Source organism: Pundamilia nyererei, unplaced genomic scaffold (genome assembly GCF_000239375.1).
Source record: "Pundamilia nyererei isolate P.nyererei 1_Seehausen unplaced genomic scaffold, PunNye1.0 scaffold00001, whole genome shotgun sequence".
NCBI lineage: Eukaryota > Metazoa > Chordata > Actinopteri > Cichliformes > Cichlidae > Pundamilia > Pundamilia nyererei.
In genome coordinates this window covers 6,633,282-6,659,597 of record NW_005187402.1, presented here as the reverse complement: position 1 = coordinate 6,659,597, position 26,316 = coordinate 6,633,282, and the positions used below count along the sequence as shown (strand labels likewise).

Below are 26,316 nucleotides of genomic sequence, written 5' to 3'. Positions count from 1 at the left end.
GAGAATCTGTGGCAAGATCTGAAAACTGCTGTTCACAAACGCTGTCCATCTAATCTGACTGAGCTGGAGCTGTTTTGCAAAGAAGGATGGGCAAGGATTTCAGTCTCGAGATGTGCAAAGCTGGTAGAGAGACAGACCCTAAAAGACTGGCAGCTGGAATTGCAGCAAAAGGTGGTTCTACAAAGTATTGACTCAGGGGGCTGAATAATTACGCACACCCCACTTTGCAATTATTTATTTGTAAAAAATGTTTGGAATCATGTATGATTTTCGTTCCACTTCTCACGTGTACACCACTTTGTGTTGGTCTTTCATGTGGAATTCCAATGAAATTGATTCATGTTTGTTGCTGTAATGTGACAAAATGTGGAAAAGTTCAAGGGGGCCGAATACTTTTGCAAGCTACTGTATGACCTTACTTTGGACCTCTGACTTCTTCAAGGTCAAATAAGGTCAAGCTTTCATAAAATGCCTTTTATCTTCAAAGTGATGCTTAAAATTCTACTGCCTTTGTTTGTATTGGCAACATTAAGAAAATGATACTCTTTTTGGGGATTCTAATTATCACATTATTTTTCATCTAAACATCATGTCGCACTTGACCTCTGACCTCACTTTACATGACGTCTGCCTTTCTTTCAAGTTGATCCCAATAAGAGTTACATCTTTAAAGTATTGTCAAGAGTTAGAATGAGCTGCCTAGTTAGAAATATACTGTAGTATATTATTATATAACAAGTTTAAGTTAGTCATGTCCAGTTATTTACATGTGAAGGCCCATCATCCATTAGCTACTCCTACAAAACATTAGTGTAAGCAAAGTAAATGCCGTGCTACCCTTATCTTATTTATTCATGTATTTGTGCACTTTTTTTTACTATAATTGATGTCTTCAGCTGCTGATCATTTGGTGAGTTATTTAGTGACTAAGGTCAAAGTTATCCTTTTTATTCATAGGTTAGAGTCAGAAAACCTCAGACATTAGACATCATAGTTGTTATATTGAGAACAATTATTTAATAATATAAGTATTGTTATTATAATTATGCTACAAGTAGGTGGGATGCTAAAACTCATCCCTACTTCATATGACCAAAGAAAAACCAATACATGAAATCCTGCAGCCTCTAATATGGAAATGGTCACTCTATGGACAGTTACCAAAATCCTGGACTAAAAGAGTGAGGTCTGCTACTGACCAATGCAGGTCCTAGCTGGCACAGAGGACTGGCTGATCCAGAAAGAGACCCAGGACAGAACCACCAACAGAATGGAGGGAACATACGTCTCCAAGATGAAGAAGAGCACATTTCTGCGCAGTGCAAAATGCAGCACCAGCTTGGGGTAATTTCCTGCAAAGGACACAAAGAGACATAAAAAGAACGAGGGAAAAAATACAGATTTAAACAATCCTGTGGTGCATTTGTGCTCCAATAGCAGCTGCCATTGGATGAATCCTAACATGCAAAGGAACTCCAGAGAGCTCAAATATGTTACCTGTTTCGTACACAGCCTCTGACACTGATGTGTAGTAGCTCTCCACACTATACTGTGCCAGCCGCAGTGTGTTCAAACCCTTCACTGAATCATTTCCTCTGGTCCAGTAGAACACCACATCCTGTAGGTTATACCCCCCTGAAAGGACAAAGAGTAGTTAACCTTTGGCTAGTGAAGTGTTCGGTGTAAAGCTGGCTTTCAGTTTCATACTCACTACACAGAGGCTGATGAAAATGGTAGTAGTGATGATGATGATGATTTATGTCCAGCTACACACATGACTGATGGTTAATGGAGCTCACAGTGAAATACTCACAGCTCTCCAGCTGAAGGGTGCACACCTGTCTATCCATAGGGTACTTAGTCAGATCCATGTTGCAGGCGATCGTAGCCGTGATGCTGTTGGGCATTCAAAGCAGGCATTCATTACCAAGCTTGAAAAACCCAACTGAAATGACTGCAGCTCTGCTGATTTATAACAGGGGATGTTAATTATTAGTGAACATAAAGAACTCTTCTCCCCCGATGAACATCCAAAAGATCAAAGATTTATATCTGGAGTATCATCATTGTGTCTCACATATGAATTATGTGCACAGTGTTGTCGGATTGCAAAAATGAGGCCAGGTTGCTCGAGTTCTACAACATTCAATCACCTCCACACAATCAGATGATGGCTCCAGCTATCAATCAGTTTCGGTACTCAAGAAGAAGGAAGATACTGAACATACTGTACACAGCTGACCTTTCTTTCATCTGTCAAACTGTCTAGTCAAAAAAAAATTATAGGGCAGTGTGAGCTGACAGATTAGCCTGGCCTGATTTTTCATACTCATATGGAACTCTGCAAATCTTCACTGCCAAAGGCTTAAGTGTTTGAAGGGCAGAACATACAGGAATGCAGAGCCATACCCCTGAGATGAATGAATGAGGGATGACATTTGCTTTTTAGTCATACTCCTAGTTATTTTTTCCCCTTTCTTTTTATATAGAACGTGAGAGCAGTGTGGGGTTGACTGGATTTGTTTTCTTCTTGTCTGTGACCAGCAGCGTGAAATGTCAGCTGTCAGCGAGCGTCAAAGCTTCGGTAAAGAAATGTACCGAAGAGCATAGAGAACAGTTCCGTTGCTGAAGATGCGTATGAGGCGATTTTCCACGGTGACATCGTGCAGGAAGGAGCGCTTGGAGTCTGGGATGAAAGTGTCAGGGATCCAGAGCAGTGACACCAGGCGACCGTCCACGCTCACGCTCTCATTACCGGGGAACATCAGCCTAGCATCACGCCAGCGCTGACGGAGGAAGATTGTCGCTGTGTAGTCCTGAAAAGATACAAAAAACACATAAAGACGCCTGCTCCCTCGTTTGATCGCGCAGATGACAAAGATAGAAGGTGTACCATATTGATTTCAGAGATGGCATCAATGCTGGCGATATCAAGGCTCATTCCGATTTCCACTGGGCCCTCTGTTCAGGAGACACACATGGGAAACAGTACAACTGGTCCACTCTTAAGTGAAAGACACAGAAGCTCTGACGACTTTTAGAAAGGTAAAAAAAAAGAAAAAGCTTAAAAAATAAATGTCTCAAGCAACTTCATACCATTGAAATTAGGTCTGAGGTAGCGGTTATAGCCTTTCATGAGCTTTTGTATTGTTGGCAGAAGCTGGGAGTCGTTCCATTCACCCCAGTGGTTGCTATGGAATGCACAGCTCCTGATAAAAGCAGGGAAAAATGAAAAAGGAAATGAGAGAAACAATGAGACAAACAAGTGGGCGTGCTTTTTTGACCTCAGGAGTCACTCACCCCTGCGTAAAGGTCAGGAGGATGATGAGTAACAGGTTGGCAGACATCCTGGATCAGCTGGCAGAGGTCAGAGAGATGTGATGAGGACTAAAACACAAACACAAGAGCTGTTTTCATTTAATTGGGATGACACAGTTTGACCATAAGGTGGCAGCAACTAACTAAATGTGACTACAAAGCACAGTGGAAGTCTGCAACGCAGCAGTCATCCTCACTCGTTTCTTGTTAGATAACTGCGCGTTCACCCTGACACGATAGTTTTAAAATGTTTTGTAAACTTGCATTGATCCCCACCTCTATTACTCGCTCCAATATTATATATTAGTAGCGTTTCCAATGCCTTCACACACTCGTGCAGACACACACAAATACACACACATAGACAAACATTTTGTTTAGATAGGCATGTATGTACGTCTAACATTTATTTTATTTGTTAAGAATTTTTTAAATATTGCAGTTACTCTGATCTGCTGATATATGTGGCCTCGATCACATTTTTTGTTTTTCAGAAATCTTCAACTAACCCTCTCATCAAGGAAGAAATCCTCACAGGAAACCCTTCCCCTCCTCCTCCTTTCCCTGATTGATTTCACTGTCAGTAACAGACTTCTGTCCTTTCACTTTATACTTTCAACCATGCAAATCTGTCCTGCATGTTATTGTGCTTCAGTTATCATCAAAGCAATCTGCAGCTAATATATCGCCATATTGCCAGCAGTCTAGAAAAGCAGCATTTAATTTTCAATGCGTTATTTACACTGAAGTGCCATTCTAAATGACTGTGCGAACCAACACTATTGATTCCCCTTCGCCAGGGGCCAAAATGGCACAGAATGTTATCAGGTTGTAGTTGTCAGGTGAACATATTCTCCTGTTTGGATGCATTTTTTTCGCCGGCTGCTCTGAAGCTTAGGCTGAAGCCTGCTGTGTTAGTTTTGCATTGCATCATGCATGTTTCCCTTTGTCCTCACATCTGTCTTCCGGTTTATCCTCTTTTCCCATGTATTGAACTGCACAACAGCATATTGTCAGATACTACCTTGCCTATATGTGGATCTACATTCAAATAAACATTTCTGTTTACTTTTTTTTTCTTTTACACTGCTTACATACAAATTTCTAACTCTTACCTGCCTCAGCCGTGCTCTTATGTCCTCCTTTTTATTTCCACTTGGTCACTCTTCTGCTCTCTCTCAGCTCTCCTTTGTTTCCTCCTGTGCTCTTCTGCCTTCCTGTATCCCAAGTGTTGCCAGTGGCTGATATTGGTCCACTTTCTTGTTTACTTCTGATTATATATCCCTGTGTGTCTTCAGGCTACCGTTAAAGCATCTAATATTTGGTCCTTTGTGTCTTACTGCTGGTTGTTCCACTAACTGTGCATCTCCCTCTGTCTCTCTGCACAGCTGTGTTGATCTCCCCGCAGAGCCTCTGTGCAGCCCCCCCTCCCTCTCTCTTCGTACTACTCATTTGCGCTGCACTTTTTTTCTCTGCCCCCCCCCTTCACATACTCACACACACACACAGAATAGCATCTAGTTTGAGCCCTTACATCACTCCCTTTTTCCTCATTCTTCCTATTCTTTTTGGCCCCTTACTCTCTATCTACCTCCTCCCGCTCAATTTACACTGACACTGTACCTCCTTCTGGGCTTCAAAGCTTGACTGTGTCTCATCCCCTCATGCCCTCTCCATCTTTACCTCCAACTACTTCGTTCCTTTGCATCAGTGTCATCATCCGAATTAGCTTCCTCTCGGCTTTGTCTGCAACTTAACTTCAATGAAATACCCATGCGGCTCAGACAAAAGTAACAATTTTGACTACTTTCACCTTCATAAAGCTTGCCCTTTGCCACTGTTGTAGGAAGTGCACATGTAGTCCTGATGATGAAAAAGCTGCTTGATGCTGCTATAAGGAGCAGATCCTGGTGATGATTTGTCAACATCCAGAGATGTAAACTGCAGCTTAAATACCAATACTGCTTGTGTGCTGTGTGGTCAGTCATTCATCTCCAGCGCTGCCGACTTTATGGGATTCATCTTTATGGCTCTGGAGCCGAGCCCCAACTATAATTATATAGCCTGACCTCTGAGAACCCACGGCTGGATCTCCAGCATATGTGCAAGAACCTTTGGGGTATACTTGTTTACAACACTTTATGAGATTTCAGAGATGTTTGTACCTACTGCAGCCAATTATTTTGCTAGTCTGTGTTTCCCAGCACTGACTAATGATTGTAAATGGTCACTAACAAGCTGCTGCAGTATTTTTTGCTTTACTCAGTTATTTAGTGAATCAGTAACGCACTGTGGGCGTAAGGCTCCCTTTTTCTCAATTTCATGCTCCAATGGCTGCATGTCTGAAATAAACAGATCATCTGTTTATTAAACAGTGATGGTGAAGGGGAGCTGTGGAATGAACATAAGGAAATCGTGTAGAATTTGCTTCCATGTGGAGAATCGTGTGAAACGCAGTGCGCACATTCCTTGACAGTGAAAGAGACAAATGGAGACGTTTGTGAAGCACCTGAAGGGGGAGGATGTAAATGTTTTATCTGTGTGCTAGAGGGCTATTGAATAATTATAGCCAGAGCAGTGATGTCACAGTGGGAGACAGCTTTGTATTAGTCAGCATCCAGCTGACATTCTTGTCCTACCTGCGTACATGTTCATTTCTACCTGTGATTGAGTGCTCCTTTTACTTCCCCTACCACTGATAAACATGCAAAATCATTGTTCCCCCTGCCTGTTAATGACTTGATTACCTCTGATCACTTATGTCTGGCTTCATGTCAGGGTAACAGAAGTGGCTAACAGTGCTAATGAGGGCCAGTGGTAACCAGTGAATACCAAAGGCCATATGAATGACCTTCTGGACCTCGAATATATGTAAATCATTACACATCTGAAGTGGGTGATGAACACAAAACAAAATTAATACATATTACTGTTAGTAATGTATTCATAACAAATAAGGGGAAAAGAAAACATGCCAATATGTTAGAAGTGTACCACAGAGTGAAGAGTACAGGAGTGTGTTCCTCTTTAGTTGGTGCAGCATGATTGAATAAACTGCTGGTCTGCAAATATCAGGTAGGAACTAATGATCCTGGAGTGGATGAGGGAGGGGCTTTAAACACTAAAGTTTATTGCTTTATTAATAACTATCACAACCCAGGACCAGTTATTGAAATGCCCATATGTCTTGCATGCCAGTTTATGTGTCTGTATATTTAGTGCTTCTGTAAAGCAAGAGTCTTCCACGTTAAATCCTCGTATCGGTGACTGGTGACCCTTTAGGCCACCCCTTTGGTTCATTTTTCATTTTAAATGCAGTAACCTACCTGACAGCTCTGTGCTGCCACAGCAGCCTTCTGCTACTTATGTGTCACTCACTTCTTTTATCTCTTCTTGCTCTGCTTATGTTTATTTAAGTTAACCTTTGACAACCTTGAGCATCTTCTTTCATTTTCTTTCCATCTGTCTGCACGCTGTTCCCTATCATCTCCTATCATACAGCCAGCCAAAACACTTGAGTCTGCGCTTTGGTTTCGTTCCCACCCCAGTTGCGTAACCTACATAACCATCTTTTTTTCTTTCTTCTAAATCTCTTTGCCTCGCTGTCTTTACTCATGCTCTCTCTCTATTTTTCACTGCTTATCAGAACGATAAGCATTTCGACACCATGTTTCAGGTAATGTTCAGCTCAGAATCTGCACTGAGGCAACAGAAAATGGAAACGTCACTGCCCCCACATTTGCCCAGTGATTTGCTGTCATGTGACAAATGGAAATGTCACAGGACTGCCCACGAGAGGGACACAGATAAATCTCTCCTAAATGACTGTGACGGCAGCCATGTCCAGGAGGAACACATATGAATTAATGTGGCGTAGACGCCACTGCTTTGAGCATGCTGTCATGTCTCCCTGTGACTGGTGTATCTGCTTGAGAGGTGGATAAGTGTTTCTGTTGTTTCTCTCTTCAGATATGAACATTAAATTGTCATTCAACTTTTTGTTTTTGCTCTCTTAGGGCTACTTGCCAAGGCGCTTGACTTGTTCCCTGGATTTCACCTGAGGCGTAGTTTATTGACGTTCTTTTGTGACAATTTTTAAAAAGTTTTCTCTTTACATTGTCCTTCTGTCATCGCACTTGTTGATCTCCAGGTTTCTCCTGGCTCAAGTCCTGTCTCCAATCTTTGTCAGAACATTTGTTTTTATTCACTCCTCTCAAACTCATATACGTATACACACTGCCAGATTCATTATTCATCTTCGCTCCCTGTACTCCCACATCTTCCTGCCTTTCATGTCTTTGTTGTTAAAGTTAGGTTGAAATCTTTTCATCCCTTTTTTGCAAGCTATCACTTTTGTGATGTAAACTGCCTGGTCTCTGAAGAGCAGAATATTCACAAAAGTATCATTAAAATGCTCTTAAAACAATGCTCACAGAGTATGGGACACCCTTCTGTTTGGGACTGGGAAAGCAGCACAAAGCAACCTTAAGGACTGCTAACCACGACTAGATTTGATCATCAGTAAAGAATGATTAAGAATTTGACTCTCTGAGGATTAGAAACATCCTGAAAAAAAAAGGCTCATGGGGAAACTCTCACACTGCTTAGACAGCCCGAGAGAACCACACTCTGCACTCACAGTTTTGAATAAGAACTGACAATAACATTGAATCAGTATCATACCAAAACAAGCTGTGTGGTTTTCTGGTCTTTTAAAGCCTTTACACAGATTTTCATGATTAATTTATTAAATATAAGAATCCATACTGAGATTTTTTATTTATTTATACATGTTATTTTGCCAGCGATAAGCAAAATGTGCACGTGAACTAGGAGTCATCTAAAATTCAGTCGGGGCTCTATGCCCAAAGCTCAGATGACCCACAATAGTTTATGTTTTGGTGTTCTGAACACAAAAGTTTTTGCTTTAAAAAGATTCAAAATTGAAAAGATGAAAAATTAATATATGAAAATTCACGTACATGTTTTCTGCGCTCATAATTTCATCATTTTTGAAAAGATGCCCAACACCAAACCACAGGCAGTATTTTACACTGTTCCTCTCTCCTGACATCCTCAATAGATACTGAGGAACACTGGACCCAAAATTTCAAATTTGGGTTCATCACTCACCTGTCGCCACTGAATTTACACAATTTACACAAGAACCGCACGTTCTTGTGTAATTTGGAATACATCAGCCTTGTAAGAATGGCTTCTTGATCATCACCCTTTCACTGGGACCAGTTTCCTCAAATGTTTGAAGGACACACTGCACACCACAGTGAGATCTGCGTGTTTTCAATCATCAGTTTGCAAGAAAGTGCTATTTTTTGCCTGTCAAACTATGTTCTCTCTGGCATTTTTGTAGACATTTTCTTTTAGTGATACGAAATCAAAATTTGTTCTTTGCTAGGTTGTCTGCTATGACTGTGGTGTTTCTTTTATGTGATACAGTGATATGTACGGCAGTGTTTTAAAACACCATCAAAAAGCCTGAAGACTATTCACGACACCTTTAAAAGAATATAAGAAAGCCTCTTCTCTCAAAAAGAAGTCAACAGATAACCAACAGGGCAGCATGCCTTAGATTTGCAAACTTGCACCTGAACAAATCACAATACTTCTAGGAAAATGTCCTTAAGCAGATGAGACCTACGTAGCTATGTTTGACTTTAATTCACAACACCAAGTTTAGTGAAAACCAAACACAACATACCAGCACAAACACCTCATACCAACTGTCAGCACAGTGAAGGGGTGATGATGTGGTTGTTTTGCTGCTGCAGGATGTGGGCACCTTGCATTAATTGAGTTGACCATGCACTCCTCTGTATACCAAAGTATTCCGAAGTAAAATGTGAGACCATCTGTCTGACAGCAAAATCTTGGATGAATCTGGGTCATGCCACAGAACAAGTACAGCAGCAAATTTACAACGGAATGGATGGAAAAGAAAACAAGTAAGGTATTGCAATAAATCATCAATACATAATTTTTTCTGGCGTCCTAATATGTAAAACCTTAGCTCTGAAAGACACTGTACTTTTGGTTTTACTGTGAATGCATATTTTTCTCTTTATATCTAGAACCACATTGTCTGTACTGTACAGCTGCAATGAGAGCTGCACTTCATACATAGTGGATCTATTAGGAGAGCAGTTGTGTCACTGCTTTCCTTGGGATTTGGAATTCAGCCCAGAAGGGGGGGTAAAAAAGAATAATCCAGTGTGAAATAAGCTGCTTACTCCCTCGATGTTAACATCTTATTTTCTGTCTTTAGTTGACTTCCACTTGAAATGGCTGCAGGGTGTTTTTTAAGCGTCTGTATTGGAAGGCATCTGGACTGTGCACAACAATCCCAAATTGTGTTTTGTTTTTCATTATTCCAGCCAATGGTGTGAAATAATTAGCTTTAGGAAAAGACTAATTCCAGCTTGATATAACATCAGACACCCACCTGAAATATATACGGTATATATTTAAATATTATGTCATAGTAACTGCGGCACAGAAGATTTGGATCATTTTATTCTCATGATTTAAAAATATATATACCTATCTGCCCCCAACCATATCCTTATCAAATTAGCATTGATATTCTCTGTGATACAATAATAATATTACAGCATCATCGTTTATTACACTGTAATGGATTTATTGTAACCAGGAGCCACACTCTCGTGCCAGAGCTCCAGCTTGCTCTATTCCATGGGTGAGATGGGGTTCTTATTAAAGCTTTAAAAGTTTTAAAAACAGAAAAAATAAACATTATCTCTATATTAATGGGAACAACCAAAAAGTGTTCCCTTTCTACCAGAACTTCAATTTTATACTTTAGTAGTTCCCTAAGTCATCACACTAACCAACTGTCTGGAAATGTGAAACACTCAAAATCTGAGTTTGCAAGCTTTCACTGACTCAGTCATTTAGTCCCTTCTGTCCTCAATGTTAAACTTCAATCATATGTAGGAATCAGATGGATAATTGTGGAAAAATGTAGAAACTAAAATATTGCTAGGGTGAGGTCCAGGACGTGGAAAGGTAGGAGGGACTCTTAAATGGAGAATTTAGCTCCAGGCAAAACTATGCACACATGTTTTAGCCTTGTTATTATAAGGGCTGGGGGAGTACCTTTTCTTCTGTTTCCTTTAAAAAAAAAAAAATAGAAACGAACTTGGCTTTTGTGCTTGCTGGGTAAGAATCTGTTGTTGCTGCACACTGGTTTTTGAAACAAAGTATGATAAATGACAAATTCTGTGGTTTTCTTTCTTTTTCTTTTTCTAAAAAAAAAAAAAAAATCTCTGAACATGGCCAGGCTTGCTGTTAACCCCTATCGACCTGCTCTACTGTCTGTTAACGGTAGCTTCATATGAACCCATTCAGAAATTTTCATAGCTCAACAGCAATTGAACAAACAAACTGAATTCCAGCTGCTCTTCAGCTCTGTTCTTGATCCAAACCACATTTTAACCTTCCTGTTGGCACACGAAAGTTCACTTTTGTGTTTATTAACCCCAACAAAAAGTCGGCCAAAGAGGCAACGTGTCCATGTTTACGTTAAGACAGAACATTGCAACATCCAGTTTTTTACAAATCATCTGAGACCCCCCAGGTGGAGTAGTGTTGAGGCGGTAAAGTGCGCTCCAACCATCTCCACTTCTCTAACTCAATCGCTCTCTGTGTCTTTTACCTCCTCTTGGATATCAGGCATTATTTGGCCAATCGAGTTAAATGTTTTGTGTCCCGTTATTCTGCTCAAAGTGCTCAAAAGTGAATCACGTGTGATGTGTGAACCCATTAACCATTCTGGCAGATCTCATAGGATTTAATGCTGATTCGTGTCATCTCTCAGCTGGGTCAAAGGACCCGCCGAAGGTGTTCGATACTTCAAACTGCTGTAGATGGCAGTTATGTCAGCTTATTGTAGCAGGTGGTTGTTTTTCTTACCTTAGACACAGCATGCCAGTTCATTGCTGGCTTTAATATTGATCTGTTTAAACCGCTCTGATGTATTTTTCTCTCGCCACCTACCTTTATAAAATCAGCGTACTGACAGTGATAGTGTCTTCTTCCAGGAACACCCCTTCTCCCCGGAGCATGTCCTGTCCCTTTTGCCTTTCTGCTTGAAATTCAGATGAGTCGATGTGTCAGCAGTGGTTATCGTCTGGACCTGGGTGACATCTCATTCGGTTCTGCAGGGGGGGATGAGGGTGGACAGGGAATTCACCTGCGCTGATGGGGCGATGGTATAAAAAGAAAGAATGAAGGTGTCAATATACTTTTCTTGTGTTCTGTGGTGTATCTAAAATAATTTCATTGTTATTGTTGTTGTTGTGTCTTAAATTAAATAAATAACTGCCCATTCCCATTCCTCTTCAATGATAGATTTAATGTCATCAAAAAGGTTCAACAAGGCTCATTCTGTGACAACGTATTTTCAGGTTCCATAGTGACCCATGCAACACAGCTTTACCTCGAGAAGCATTTGATCAAGGACTAAAAACAAGAGCGCAAACACCAACATAGATTTATTAACAATTGGACTCCTGCAAAAAGCGATCAGTGAACGTAGCAGAAAACGACTTTCACAACATCTGTCGTATTTGCTCCGAGCACAATATAAGCGATGAAAGCGAGGTATTGACAAATGTTGGCAAACACAAAAGCATTCACAATGTTGGTGAAAGACGAACTGCAAAAGTATTCCTCTTTTCCCCTTCCCACTGATACTGTAGTGCCAAAATGTAAATTTCCTTTGACTTCTGATTCAGCACAGAAATCTCTCTGCACGCTGCAACTTTCAAAAATATAGTTAAACAGACAAAAAAACCCCAAACAAACAAAAGAAAAACGGGCAAAGCATCTATACCACGTTTGGACAATTTGTTAAAATAAAATAGAGGTTTACACTGTTTGATTAAACATTTTAGGTGTGTAGCAGGCTCTCGCGGAAATCAGTTTAGTGTAAACTGCTGAAGAATGTGGTATCCACCTTATTATTAGTAAGGTAGCCACCTTGTTTGTTGGAGTGGCGGGTGTCTAAAAAGATCAAAGCTGGCTGCACTGATGTGTAAGGAAGGATTTCCTGCAGCTGTAGGATCAGACTCATCTGCATGTGGTAGACTCATCCATCCACACACACATATATTCACTCATGGATGCACACACACGCACGCGAGCGCACATACTGTTCCTCCTTTTGCCACGGGGATAAGGGCACACCAATTAGTATGCACCAGCTTATTTACCAGAAAAAAAAGCCCAATGGGAACACAAAGGTTCAGAAGGCTATGGCCGTGCATCCTGCCTGGACAAACATGAAAGTTTCACTGCAGCGAGAATAATTATGCAAGCATGATTTTTTCAGATTTTCTTGGTAATGGACATTATAAAAACACAAAAACACTGACATGGCGTTGTTTCTTTGAAGAGTGAAGGTTAAAAAAAAACAAGTAAATTCTTCCTCGCTGCTCCTGCCACGTCATATGAGTGATGCATCACTCTAACTGAAATATAAGATTTCCAGGAATCTGGAAAAGTGGAAAGCCTTGTTGTCTCATTGGCTGCATGTTATGTACCCGGTTTTCTTGGAATTCAAGAAATGAAACTCTTTCTGCATTTAGATAAGAGCCATAAAGTAGTTTAGTCTTAATGATTTGATAAGGTTAATCAGCCTGTGTTGGTACAAATTTGAGAGAAAATGCTTCAAGACACCTAAAATATTAATATTTTTTTGTTTGTTTTGTCACATTTTTTGTGAACTTCCCCACCAGTGTGATGGAAGATGTATGCATCATATGCACCATACGTGGACGGACATGGATTTGCGTTGTGTGTTTATGCTTGCTGATTACTCTTTTGGATGTCAGTGTACTTGTTGTTTAAACAAGGCACTAGCTACCAGTGTGCTGTGCTCCGGAGTCCTTGGTGGACTAGACTGGAAAATATATTCTGTTTTAACAACTGTTGTGCAGATATGAAATGCATTTGTTCCAGCGCTGGGAGCTTCTTGTGCTCCCCGGTGTTTACCTGTGTGGTCACACTTCAGTGGTGTTTGTCTATATATTATTATTATATAGAATTTCTATCCTTTTTTTGCTTTTCAGCTGTCTCACCACTTTCCTCTTTCCCGGTGGCACCTTATCAGACACATCCTCTACCCACGCTTGTTAATCCTCCAGGCTCTCTGCTCTCTCCCATTCTCTTACCTATTTTTTTTTTTTAATCTTTAACCTCAAAACCACTAGAGCCCAGAACAGCCTACCAATTGTCTACTGTTATTTTAATGTTCTAGTGTTACTTATTACTGTGGAAATTCATCATTAAGAAGTTTATGTTTATGTTTTACTGATGTTCAAATCATAAACGTTTTTGTGATCCTTATTGAGAATAGCCATCCAGCCACAGGCTACTGCTACATCAGACAGTCAAAGTCAAATTCTGCATCTGACAAGCACAAACATAATCAATAACACAATAAAAATGGGATATGGGTGACTCTTCTTCACATATAATAAATTATAGCTTTATAGTACTGAGCTAAAGTCTTGAGTCACCCTTCACTTCTTTATATCTTATTGGAAAATGAGATAGGTGCAGGGATTTATTGAAATGAGTAAAAAAACAGTTCTTCAGTCTTCTTGAATGACATTCAAAGCTCTTGTTTGGATGTCGGCTGCTTTTTGTTCTGTTCTCTGTAAAGTTTACCTTTGAGCTCTTGGGAGGCCAATCTATGACTGATAGTGTTCCATTGTTTGTTTTTCTATCTCTTCTTACTGAATTTGAAGTGTCCGTTATCATTTTCATGCTAAAGAATGAAACTGTAGCCAATCGCATTCTTTCATCGACCTCCACAAAATGTACCAAGTACCAAAAAAGCAGAGTTGCTGTGAAAAAAAGTGGCTTCTCTATCTTTGCTGCAGACAACACAGTATTAAAATGTGGCAGCTCTACATTAAGAAATAAATATTAAAGAAAACAAAACAAGTTCATCACAGCACATGGAAACACACACTGAACAGTAAGCTTCAAAAGTTCCTACAATGACCACTAGATGGTCTCTTGGTATTTGGGTAACTCTTACTACACCTGGTCAGGTTGCTACAGAGTCATTCAAACTCACCTATAACTACGATATGAAGCAACGGTACATAATTAAACATGCATACATACCTGAGTGAAAGTGGACCACAGATAGTTTGTAACAGTGAATGTCCACAGGCTTTGTCGTAAAAGGGTTTTGAAAAAACTGACATTCATTTTTGATTCATAATTAATAGCAATTAATTAAAATATCTAATCGAAGGGGTGCGGTGAAGATCCTTGTTCTTGTCACTGAGGAAGCCACACTCTTATTTTGGTATTTGGTAACTGAAAAAATGTTATACTTAGCATGCTTAAAACTCATCACCATGATTTTAAAGCTTGCTGTAACGTAAAGGAAGTTTACTCCTTGTCAGCTAAAACACCGATAATATATGGAACAGTAGTGAAGTGACACATCTTGAGAACCTAACAGTTTCACTTCAAGAGGGATGAAAAATATCACCCTGTTAGATCTCAAATGAGCTTATAACAAACTGTCAGCCTGCAGGTACAGTCAGTTAATGATTAAAACAAAGCTTTTGTTTTGACAACTTGGGAAAACTGGGGCCAGAGTTTTTTTTTAAAAAGAGAGAGACTTGATCTTTGTTTCTGACATAAACCTCAAACTCAAGATTTTGACTTGTTGCTTAGTTTTAAAATGTGAAAAATATTTGCTTGGACTTAAATATTATCAGGAAAACCCCTATCTAACCAGATTGGCGTGGTGAAGAACCTTGTTTTTGTCACTGAATTCAGAGGAGTGTGTCATAACACACGGGCTATGAGGGATGCATCAGTCAGATGTTACTAGGCATGCAACGCCAACAGAACATTTCCTGTTATGCAAACAGTAGAACTGACATGTAATCTGCTATAGGTAACCTTCAGCTGCTGTTAGTAACAGGGTTGCTTCATGCTGAAGGCTTTAGGATTAGACCTGATGCTCTTTACAGTAGATCCACAGAAAAATAAGTGACATTATGTGACCTTATAAAGTTAGATGGGAGTATATCAGAAGGAGAAGAAGCTCAGGTGAAACTGTTATACCTGTCTCTCTCTCATTCACACACCTGTTTCTCCTGACTTTCATTCTTCTTTTCTCAAGTGCATACCGAAACCTCTCCAGGCTCTCTTCCACCTGCTGCCTAATTTCACTATAGATCACAATATTGTCTGCAGACATCACAGTTCATTGTCTTGTCCACAAACTCTTCAGCTCACCTTCATCTCTCTTCTGATGCGATATTAAAGGATCCACAATGATCTACCAATAATAATACAAGAAATAGAATCCATTGTTGTCATTACAATGTTGACTCCCTGGTCACTTTATTATGTACATAATATCAGTTATTAAATTAGCTGATACTAGATGTTTGAGGAGAATCATTAAACTTCTATGAGTTGATATGAAGGTAGCAGTAACTAAAAAAAAGAGTGATTACAAAGAAAGTATTCAGAAGACCATCTCTGAAGACCGTACCAGAGGCCAATCCTGTCAGCTAACAGCCGACAGACTACCTTTGTGGTAGAGTGGATGTTAAGCTGACAAATCTGAGGAAACTATGTGATGCTACCATGTAAATATGACCATAATATGTGAGGAATGATTTCAGCACCTTGTTAAATCTATGTCACAAAGAATTAAAGTAGGCAAAAAGAGGTCTAATCCCGTACTAGCATGATGCAAATAATTAACAGTTTGGTGAGTATACACAACATAATGAGTATCTGCTAAAACTTTTACAGCAATCCAGCTTATAATTGTCAAAAAACAATTACAATGAAAGTCGATAGTCCTGTCCTCAGGAAACATGGATTCAAAATGATTGATAATGCTTCCAATACACTAGTTCTGATATTAGATTTTTGATTAAAAGGGTTAGACTTACTGACCAAAATACTAATATTGCCATCGCTTAACAAGACACCTGTGTGGATTTTACTTTTAGATTCTTGTTAATTTTATCATTATCACTATCATTAACTAGTCCCATCAGATCAACAGTAAAATGCTCACAAATACTGTTGGTCAAAAAAATGGGAATACGGGAAAAAAGGTTACACAAGTTACATAAGATGCTGTTCCAGTTTCTTAGATTACTTATTTAGCTTAGCTGATTTGAGATGTATGTATACACTTTATCCCACTCGTATTTCTTCATCTCCCTCCCTCTCAGCAAAGCCCTGTTCATATCGCCATGTTTACTGCATGTTGACATGGAAAATATTTTAGGGGGAAATAGGAATGATTCATATATACACACCGTCTCACTCCTTTCTGTGTTTGTCTTCAAACTTCACTTTTCCCCAAATCGTGTATATAAACCATGTTTAACAAGTGCAGATCAGTCACTGCTTTATTCTCTGGACTCTGCGACACAGGGATGCAGTACAGGGAAGGAGCTGCTGAAGATTTACACTTTTCTTAGGGACAACTGAAGGAATTTTCCTATGGACTATGGCTCTTGGACCAACCTGCTGAGACTATTTAGACACCTTAAAGTCTCCTGTTCTTTGTGTCATGAGGATCAGTGGCATTTCATTTGTCAACGGTTAATTTAAAAATGTGAAGAATTTTAAACATAAGAGTACTTCATGGACTTGGATCCTGGGATGTAAGACCTCATACAAAGCCAGCTTTTTGAACTGACCTTTGAAAAGCATTGAAAACTAAAAGAGTGCTGAGTGACTTTCAAAACTCGCGTAAACCGATTTCCCTCCTTTCATCACCTGTGGAGTGTGTGGAGGTGTTTACACATAACAGCAAGCTGGTAATACAGTGCTGTGGCCATGGGTATGATGACATTTCTCCAGGCTTGATGTTCTACCGTTTACTAAACAGCTTTGACAGGACATAACTGTTTTAGTAAATACAGAAGGCGCGTGTGGTGTGTCCTTGTGTGTGTTTTGGGTTGCTTTGGTACCACAGCAGTTAGCTTTCTGTTCAGGTAGCAGTTATTCAAGGTGAACTGGTGCATCTGCTCACTTTGGAGGAATAAACATGAGCTCATTCCTGCCAGACCTTATTCTCTATACAGTGAGGTGTGATTTTTCCCCCACCCCTCACACATTTATAATCAGGAGAGTTCAGACAGGAAAGATCTCTCATGCACATCAGCTTTGGTATAATCGTTCTCTGTCTCAGTTTATAATATAAACACTACACACGGGCCATGCGTTCCGTTAGTTTGACAGGTGTGTGGAAGACAGCCACGAGCCAGGCGGCAGGTGGAGATGAGGATTTATAGATTTTAATCACATCACTCTATTGAGCAATATTTCCACTGCCTAAGGCAAAGAAGGTTCACAGCTCTGTATGATTAATGGATGCTCTACTGGGTATCCCTGAGACACAGAAAAGCTACTGTGCCTCACAATAGATGCAGATTAGTTGTCAATACAAGTGCTTATTGGCTTAATTTTTCACTTTCACTATCATTTTTATAAGGTAAAGACAGAGATTCAAGCACCTCTTAAAAGTTTTTATTTCAGTAGACACGCAGTTTTGGACTCAGCAACAGATAAAGACAGGTGAGAAGAACTGCCAGGAGGGAAATAAAGCATAATTGGATGTTATATCACGTAAGACGAATTCATGATCTGTCCACATAAAGACAATGTTCAGTCTAAATCAATAAACAGAGTAACAGGCAGGGGAAGTTCCAAGATACTGAAACATATTGTGTTATGAGTTTCAATAAAAGAAAATTGACTTTGGTTTCAGAGAAGTCTGTAAGTGAAATCCCTCAGGTTTTACCGTTTATTATTTGAAAGGCTCCACCTGGAATTCCAGATTACACGATTTCCAGCCTTGATGTGATAAACAGTTAAGAATTTGCATCGATTTTGTACTGTCTGCCTAAAATGACAGTTTCCTTTGGAGTCTCCGAAACAAAAGTCCTATAATGTTTCTGTTGGCAAAAGTACTCAGGCTTAATCGACTAGGCAAAAAGGACTTTTACCTGCCAGTACAAAGTCTGCACACGATATGGAGTTGGGGGTGGGGGGTGGGGGGAATAAACTAATTGGCTGCATGAACCTTTCAATGTGCCAAAGGATTTAGAGATAGAAGTGCGACATGTTGGAACGCATATGCAGCAATACTGACTATACGTTCCTCCTCTTACCTTTATCTCTGACTTCCGTCTCTTTGTCTTTTTCTGAATCTTCATATACTTGGAAATCATATTGCCTCCGAGAAGACTAATTCCCTGAATGAGTTGAAGAGTTTAGGTTTGGCATAAGGGTGGCTATTTTTCAAACAGTTAAATCAGATATCCTAGCAAGTCTGACACAAGTAATAAAACAAGACTTTATGGCCCATCTGAACGCAACTTCTTTAAAATCAGTTATGCAAATTTTGACAGGTTGACCTTGTACACTTTGTCATTTGTGCCAAGATGTTAAATTCCACCTGATCTGTTTCTGAAAGTGTGTCTTTTCCATGTCTTTTCCATCTTCTTCTTCTTGTTCTTCTTGTTTTTGTGTTTAGCGTAAATGAGTGTCATGCTGCCTTTATTTCAGGGTAAATAAAGGCCCGAGGGTGACATTGATCAAAGAGTTTAGATCGTTTTAAATACCAAAAATCAACAAAAGAACAAATTAAAACAACCAAGACGATAGGCATTGCTTTTAATGTTTTTTTTATTATTATTGTTAGATGGATTTTTCAAATTTTCACAAATCTAGTATACATGTATACTTTAATAAATTCCAAGTGCTTAAATACAAAATGTAAGCTATCTTGTTATATGGCTGTGCTGGTAAGAAATACTTTGTCAAGATATATAAATCCAATTTCTTGGATAGATCTGACTTTACAAAGTTACATTAAAGTTGCAAATTCAGTTTACACAAGTTTTGTAATAAGTACTATTTCTTTATTAGATGTTATATTTTTTCTCCAAAATGTATACAACACTTAAATATTTACACATTTTTGTTTTATTTATTGATGTACAAATAAAAAGCTTATTTATTCTTGGCACTTTGATTTAATTCGTTCTCGTTTATTGTTAGGATTGTTCTCATTTGGTATACAGTTTTGACAGTATTAAAATTCATCGGGTAATAACAAATGCAAACTGGATTGAGCTGCTGTGTTCCATTTAGTTGGTAATTCATGCATCAGCATCTTTACAGCTGTTTTACAGTTGGTCCCCTTTCCCCTAATGAAGCTGCTTGCATCTAGTCAGCAGTATGTGTGCACAGATGGTGTGATAGAGAATGACTTTAGTGTTTAGAGTAGGGAAGAGGGACAGCATGGGAATGTGGATTTTCACCGTTTAGGAGAATCAGTTAACTATCCATCACACAAAGATCAGGTTACACCGACATGCAGGTTCCACAGTACTGGTCATCGCTTTTCAGACAGGACTATTTTTTTTTGTCACGAAGTGCTTATCATTTTATTTTTGTCTTTTTTTTGGTAAGTGTTTGTGATTGCCTAAGGGTAGTTTATTGACTGGGAAAGTGTAATTTATTTATCTTAAAATAAAAAAATCAAAATAAATAAATAATAAGGAAAATGCAGCTGTAACTCAAACCTTTTATTCATATCAAAATGCAACAAATATAGTACACACCATACATTGCAAATCCATTTTACACAATAAAAGTTGTAACGACAAACCAACAGCTCACATGTATAAAATTACACAACACATAAACATATTTACAAACTGCAATTACCGTTAAGACTGTAGGTCAATGAGATGCTTTTGTTTTAGCACTATAAAAAAAAAACATGGCATACATTAACATTTTTACTTGTTTTTTACTTTACAGCAATAACTACACATGTTTTGTAGACAACAGAATAATTTACCTACTCTAAATATGCTGAGCATTGTAATGGCGATACCATCGGAGAATCATAGATAGCAGTGGAATAGCCTGATGTCAGCACTTCAGATCTAGGATCTGCTAATAATGACTCAGATCAGATAGAAACAAGCTTTAGTTAGAATAAAAGCTGACTGAAGATCTGATAGTGAGTCTGGCTGCGGTTTCAGGGAGTGACAACTGTAGTCCGCTGCAGCTGACTAAGCTGTTCCTGTGGGAATTAAAGACTTTTTACGCAGCTTTCGCACGCTTTGGTGATCTCAACTGTCTCAGTCAGCACAAACACACTTTGTGTTTGTGTATTTTCTACAACGGACCCTCTCTTAGAAAAAAAAATAACCAGACGGATTTCCCATCAAGAGTCTCTTCAAACACCTTCTCCCCCATCAACGTCTTATTAAACCTCTGTGCCCTCACGATGATAGATGACACCTGTAGAACTCAGTGTAGGGTAAAAATGACTGTTGGAGCCATTGTACTGATTGAGAATGGGGCTAGTGTAACCTAACGAGGAGTGGCTGGGTGAAGAGGAGAGTGCGGGTGGAGCTGGAACTTGTGGTACCCACTCTGAACCACTGGAGTTGGCCGAATAGGTACTAAAGCTTCCTGGCTGTGTGGGTCTATGTGGCCCATCTAAAGGAACGTTCATCTGCAGCGGCCTGCTCAACCCACTACCTCCCACCTCATTTGTTCCCCCATTGGAGACTCCAGACATTTCAGATAAGAAGCTGCTCAGGCACGGCCCGGGAACTGACAGTGAAGGTGAAGGAATCCTGTCCGTTGCGGGCGACATGTTTAGGCTGGGGTTGCTGGAGTGTTTAGGACTGGCCCTCTCACTGTCACCTGATTCTGGAGGCCCTGAACTTCCATCTCCACTGGACAGAGAATCAGACTTTCTCTTTCTTTTGCGGCGGAAGTTTCCATTGTCGAACATCTTTTCACAGTTTGGGTCAAGTGTCCAGTAGTTGCCCTTACCTAAATTATCAAGGAAGAAAATAAGACTTTTAGAATGGAAGAGACGTAAATAGATTCCATTAAAGTAATTCAAAGCACAACCATAACTATGCAAAATGCAAAAATTACATACCTGGGTCATCCTCATCTCTTGGCACTTTTTTGAAGCAGTCATTAAGGGACAGGTTGTGTCTGATAGAGTTCTGCCAGCCCGCTTTGCTCTTGTTGTAGAAAGGGAAATTATCAGCGACGTACTGATAAATTTGACTCAGCGTCAGTCTCTTGTCTGGTGCTCCATGGATAGCCATAGCGATGAGAGCAGAGTAGGAGTAAGGGGGGCGTACCAGCTTCATCAAGTCTTCTTGTGAAGGGAGGGAGAACCAGCTCAGTTCCCCTCCTGGACCGCCAGCACCAGGTGGACCCAGGTAAGGCCTCTGCATGCCATAGTGCTGAGGAACAAACGGAGGGCCGGGATTACCTGGCGGGCCGGTGGTAGCCAGGTACGGCGATGTGTTGATCCCAGAGCTGTTAAACCATAGGTAAGGGTTTGAGGAGGAGCTGGTGTAGTCACTTATCTCATAGGTGGTAGGAGTAGTGCGCTGAGGACTTGGCAGTGAAGGAGGAGGGTAGTAACAGTCGCCGTACATGCTGAGTTCAGGGGGCTCCTGGCCGAGGCTCGGAAACTGCGGGCCACATCGAGGAGGAGACTGACTCTGGGCCTCAAATGAAGACATTGTCAAGTTTCTTCTCACTTCTCCGTCTCTTCTTAATTCTTTGCCTTTGATGGGTTTTCTTCTCAAGACTTCTCAGACTCTTTCTCTCCACTCCAAAAGTCCTGCTCTTTCTCTTTACTCTTGTCTTTGTCCTTGCTTGTATGTCAAGATGTCACCTGGCACACTTTTATCTTTTCCTCTGGAAACGCCCCCCTCTATTTTGATTGGCTGTTTTTTCAGGTGAGCTCTTTTTTTTTCCTGTTGTCAGCTAGTTGACTACTTGAGTGGAAAAATAATTTTCCACTCATGGTGTTTGTCCACCATTTGTCATATTTTTTGGATATTACAAGGATACTATTAAGTTTAACCTATGGCAGACAATTTTGTTAACACCCTGGTTTATGATTTCTTTTTAATCTTTACAAACATTTCATGTCAAACATATAAAAGTAGACTACTTGAGTAAACGATCTGAAAAAATCCTTAAGAAATAGCCTTAAGGAAACAGTATATTGTTCATGAACAAAACAATATATTACATCAATATATATTGTTACACAACAAACAGGAAAAGTACTCACTTAATACTTGCCTCCAGCAGTAATGAGGAAAATGGACTGTAAGCAGATTCAGTTTATATAACTCTAGGGGGACGAGATTACCTCCTTGAAATAATATAGGCTTCCATTGCTGAATCCAAATGACCATTTATGATAATATAAAGAATACAGTCACCTACACTCTATTCGCATGATAGTAGGTTTTGTTACAATAGGTTTACTCAATTCATATGTTAAAATAGTGCATTACTGTGTAGGATATTAAAACCTCATCACAGTTCAAAGTGAGCGTTTGTGACATGACAATGCGCATGCTTATTTTTGCTTTCTTACATTAGCGCGAGACCCTTATTTTCCAAAGCAGCCGACAAACTTTCCTAAGGTAAGTTTATAAGTTTTGAACATTACCTTCAGACCCCGGCGAGAAAACTCAAGTTTACTAGCCTGCCTCGACAAATGTTACAACATCTTAGTTTTAGAAGTCTACTTTGCTAACTTTTTTTCTGCCCTAACATCACTTTGCTAACAATAACAGGATCGTTCCTAGCGTTAGCTAACGTTAGCTATTTTCATGCGGAGGTGTTTGTAAAGGGAGACGTGATAAAATAAATAATACGTGTGCAATCAGGATGGCCGATTCGTCCACTCGCTCCGAGCTTCCACGCATCAGCGACGACGACATGCTGGCGATGAACAAGGAATTGGAGAGGATGATTGAAGACGTTGAGAGTATGTCAGGTATGGGACGTTAACGGTATTGTGGCATATTTAGAGAGGTAAATATGAGCTCAGATAGCTTGGGCGTGAGGCTTAGGTAACTAAAATAAATGTCTGAAACATGCGATGTCACTCTCTTCTTATCTGTCTGCCCGCAGCGCATCTGACCTGGATGGCCTATGATATGGTGGCGTTGCGGACTAGTCCGGAGCTGGGAGCCTCTATGCAAAAGCTGAAGGAAGCTTATCTTAAATGTAGAGCTGCTGTTTGCAGAGACCCTGACCAGGAGTCACAGATTGACAAATCTGCTGAGACTGCTGTCACAACACTTTCTCAGATGTGATGCTTATAAGAGTTTTGAGTTCACAAGTAGGCACTAGAATTAACAAGTTTTAACTTTTAAATGTTAACATTGAAATCCCAGCGGATCTGTTTGTTTTTGGTAGCTGGAGGTGGGCATTCATGCCTTGTTTAGTTCTGACTACTTGCACTAAAACAGTATTTTGATGGTTAATTATTCATTTGAATGGACTGTAATGTTTGTTTTCTCACTATTAAACTGCCCTGGTCTGTGTAATTTTTTTAGAAAGATTTTTTAAGTAAATTAATTAAATAAATTAATAAAAATTGAAATAAAAATGTGTTCTGTCGTTTTTTTCTTTGTTTTTTGGAGCCCTACCCTAAATGTAAACAGTAAAATATGTGTTTTAATTTTACTGTTATGGATGACTTTTAGCTGAAATACAACATTGCCATTCATGATTGTCTGTCACATTTGATTTACCTTGTGTATGCTGATAGGTGACTGACTGTTTTTTGTGTGTATGAACTTCATTTTCAGATGGAGAACACAAAGAAGGTTGAAGAAGAAGCTACCTCTAACACCTGCATTGACCTGGTGAACATAATGAGAGAGCTAGATTCCCTTTCAAGCGCCTTGGATCGTCTGGCACGTATGTTTGACTCCCTTACTTGGTACTTCAAAAATGTCAGAAAACAATCATTTTTGCCACTAACGTGGAGTTGCTGATCAATTTGCAAATATGCAAAGCAGATGATGAAACTCCTCTCCCAGATGTGAAATGTGATAACTACAAGGGCATTATGGGCTGGCTCAGCCTTGCTTGTCGGTGTCAGTGGTGCAGATCTGCGTGATACTACATGATGTCTGTCAAACTGTGCTCTGCTGATTGGTAGATAGGAGTAACTGAAGGGTTTTACACGTGGTTGTCCATCAAGCTCTTTGATGTGAGGCATGCAGCTACCTTTTTTTTTTTTTGCCACGGGGGACAGCTTTGTGCAACAACTGTCAGATCAGTGTGACTTTCTTATCTGCTCACTTAAATATCTAAAAGCCTGGACCCAAATATATATATCTATATATATATATAGATATATATATGTTTAATCTAAAATTATGTTTTGATATAGTACATTTTTGCAATGAATTAAGTTATCCCCAACAACAAATCATACGAGGTGTACTCAAGTTAATGTAAAAGTGTTTTAGGTATAATATTTTTGGACGCTTAAGTGGAAAACATTATTTCACTTCTAAATAAATGCAAAGGCTCGATTAATGTTCATTATATATTTCTTTAATTGTAAAATAGTCACACCAATAGTTGTTATCTTTTCACCAAGCTTATTGTTGATGGTCTTGTAACCCATAACAGCCTTGTACAAATCTACAGTGTTGTCCCTGATGTCCTCTGACAGTTCTTTGGTCTTACCCATTTTGGTGGAAGAAATTAATTCTGTAGACAGGTGTGCTTAATATACATAATGAGTTGAGCTCAGGAGTATCTATAATTGTTTGACTGATTAAGTGTCATATGGGGACAACCTGAGTTCTGGCTGGATTGTATGGGATCAAATACATATCTCACTCAGTTTTTGGTCTATATCTTTTGACTTATTTGAGCTGCCCTGCTAAGTCCTGATGTACTAAATAAAGGACAAATGTGTCCATCAGCACATCTCTCAGATTCAACTAATTTGGCTTGCATTACATGTAAATCTAGGACACAAAAACATATGTTGTTGTCAGTCACACTGAATTAGTAGTGCTGTTTGAAATAGCAAGACAAATGAGAAAGCAACCTAATATGTCAGTACATGTTTTGTGTTTCGGTTTTAAATTCAGACTGTGTGGTTTTAAAGTGTAATAATATTTGATAGAGCTGACACAGCTGTGAAACAAGATATTTGCTTTCTGCCGGCAGTGCGAACCAATCAGAGACAATGTGATCTGATCGTTTGTGTTGGCCACCCTGACAAGTTGGCGTCTCTAAAAATCCAAGAGGCAGTGAAGCAGCAGTCCTCAGAGGTGTGAATAAAGGAGGTAATGCTGTGCTCCTTTGTGAACAAACCATGACCCATGTAAGAAAAAAAAAATCTCTCTTTGTGTTTACTAAGAATACAAGTGAGAGCAGCACAAAGATGAATTGCATAACAATGACCTTTGAGAGTGAAAATTGTGACATTTGCTTTACATGTTCTTAAAAAAATTTTGAATAGGCCACGCATGCATGCATGCACACAGATTAGCATATATGAGCACAGAGAAAGGTGCGAACACGCACATTAAAACTGTTGTCAGTGCTGGTCAATATCCCGTAGGGTGCAGCAGACAACTCTGGGGGTGCTCTTCATGACTCTGGTCTGTGGCATCAATGAGCTGCAGCGGGGTGTGTGTGTGATGGTTAATCAGCTCCTTCACCCCAGGGAAACTCTGAAGCACAAACAGCACACACAAAAAATGACGGGGACCTAATGATGCAGTGCAGCACAACTTAGCATCACACATTCCCCGAGGCGTGCCGCAAGATGTGAATAGTTTACTTTAAGCGAGCATGTTGATTTTTTTTTTGTAACATTACGCTGTCATTGCTTCCAGTTTACCTTGGTGTTTTTGAGGCCACTGCCGAGAGTGTAGCCATTGCCTTGGTGACGGATCTTAATGTTGTAAACCTTGTCTTGATACAGCATCATCAGGGTGAAGGGGTGCTCGACTGAGCCTTTAGAGCTGTCCCTCACCACAAAGGCACCATCCTTAAAGATACATACATGTAAATACACAAACCCATACATTCACATTATGCATTCAGTAACATTTC

At 39.7% G+C, this 26,316-nt stretch overlaps 3 protein-coding genes across 4 annotated transcripts in view; 1 reads left to right on the top strand and 2 right to left on the bottom strand.

Moving 5' to 3' along the window:
- Positions 1-4,703, bottom strand: part of gabrp (gamma-aminobutyric acid type A receptor subunit pi) — a 7,080-nt gene extending 2,377 nt beyond the window's left edge. Inside the window, exons 1-8 of one of the 2 annotated variants that reach the window (XM_005719586.2) lie at positions 4,434-4,703; positions 3,301-3,387; positions 3,097-3,209; positions 2,894-2,961; positions 2,599-2,816; positions 1,814-1,896; positions 1,498-1,635; positions 1,200-1,352 (exon numbers count right to left, since the gene is read on the bottom strand). In XM_005719586.2, coding sequence (XP_005719643.1) covers positions 1,200-1,352; positions 1,498-1,635; positions 1,814-1,896; positions 2,599-2,816; positions 2,894-2,961; positions 3,097-3,209; positions 3,301-3,347 — 820 coding nt within the window. In that variant the 5' untranslated portion in view covers positions 3,348-3,387; positions 4,434-4,703. The remainder of the gene's footprint in view (positions 1-1,199; positions 1,353-1,497; positions 1,636-1,813; positions 1,897-2,598; positions 2,817-2,893; positions 2,962-3,096; positions 3,210-3,300; positions 3,388-4,433) is intronic. The other variant, XM_005719587.2, reaches the window with a different exon arrangement.
- A 15,251-nt stretch (positions 4,704-19,954) lies between these two features.
- Positions 19,955-22,095, bottom strand: foxi3b (forkhead box I3b). The gene is made up of 2 exons (XM_005719583.1): positions 21,341-22,095; positions 19,955-21,228 (listed from the first exon to the last, which is right to left on the bottom strand). Exons 1-2 carry the CDS (start codon positions 21,939-21,941, stop codon positions 20,651-20,653), a joined length of 1,179 nt encoding a protein of 392 aa, XP_005719640.1. The 5' UTR covers positions 21,942-22,095; the 3' UTR covers positions 19,955-20,650.
- Positions 22,096-22,658: 563 nt separating this feature from the next.
- Positions 22,659-23,784, top strand: syce3 (synaptonemal complex central element protein 3). The gene is made up of 3 exons (XM_005719582.2): positions 22,659-22,862; positions 23,109-23,218; positions 23,356-23,784. The coding sequence occupies exons 2-3, from the start codon at positions 23,110-23,112 to the stop codon at positions 23,538-23,540; spliced, it is 294 nt and encodes a 97-aa protein (XP_005719639.1). The 5' UTR covers positions 22,659-22,862; position 23,109; the 3' UTR covers positions 23,541-23,784.
- The last annotated feature ends 2,532 nt before the right edge of the window (positions 23,785-26,316 follow it).

Coding starts and splice junctions, on each gene's coding strand:
- syce3 (XM_005719582.2), top strand. CDS start 23,110: ATGGCCGATTCGTCCACTCGCTCCGAGCTTCCACGCATCAGCGACGAC. Junction 23,219..23,355: donor AGACGTTGAGAGTATGTCAG/GTATGGGACGTT, acceptor GTCTGCCCGCAG/CGCATCTGACCTGGATGGCC.
- foxi3b (XM_005719583.1), bottom strand. CDS start 21,941: ATGTCTTCATTTGAGGCCCAGAGTCAGTCTCCTCCTCGATGTGGCCCG. Junction 21,229..21,340: donor AAGAGATGAGGATGACCCAG/GTATGTAATTTT, acceptor TTGATAATTTAG/GTAAGGGCAACTACTGGACA.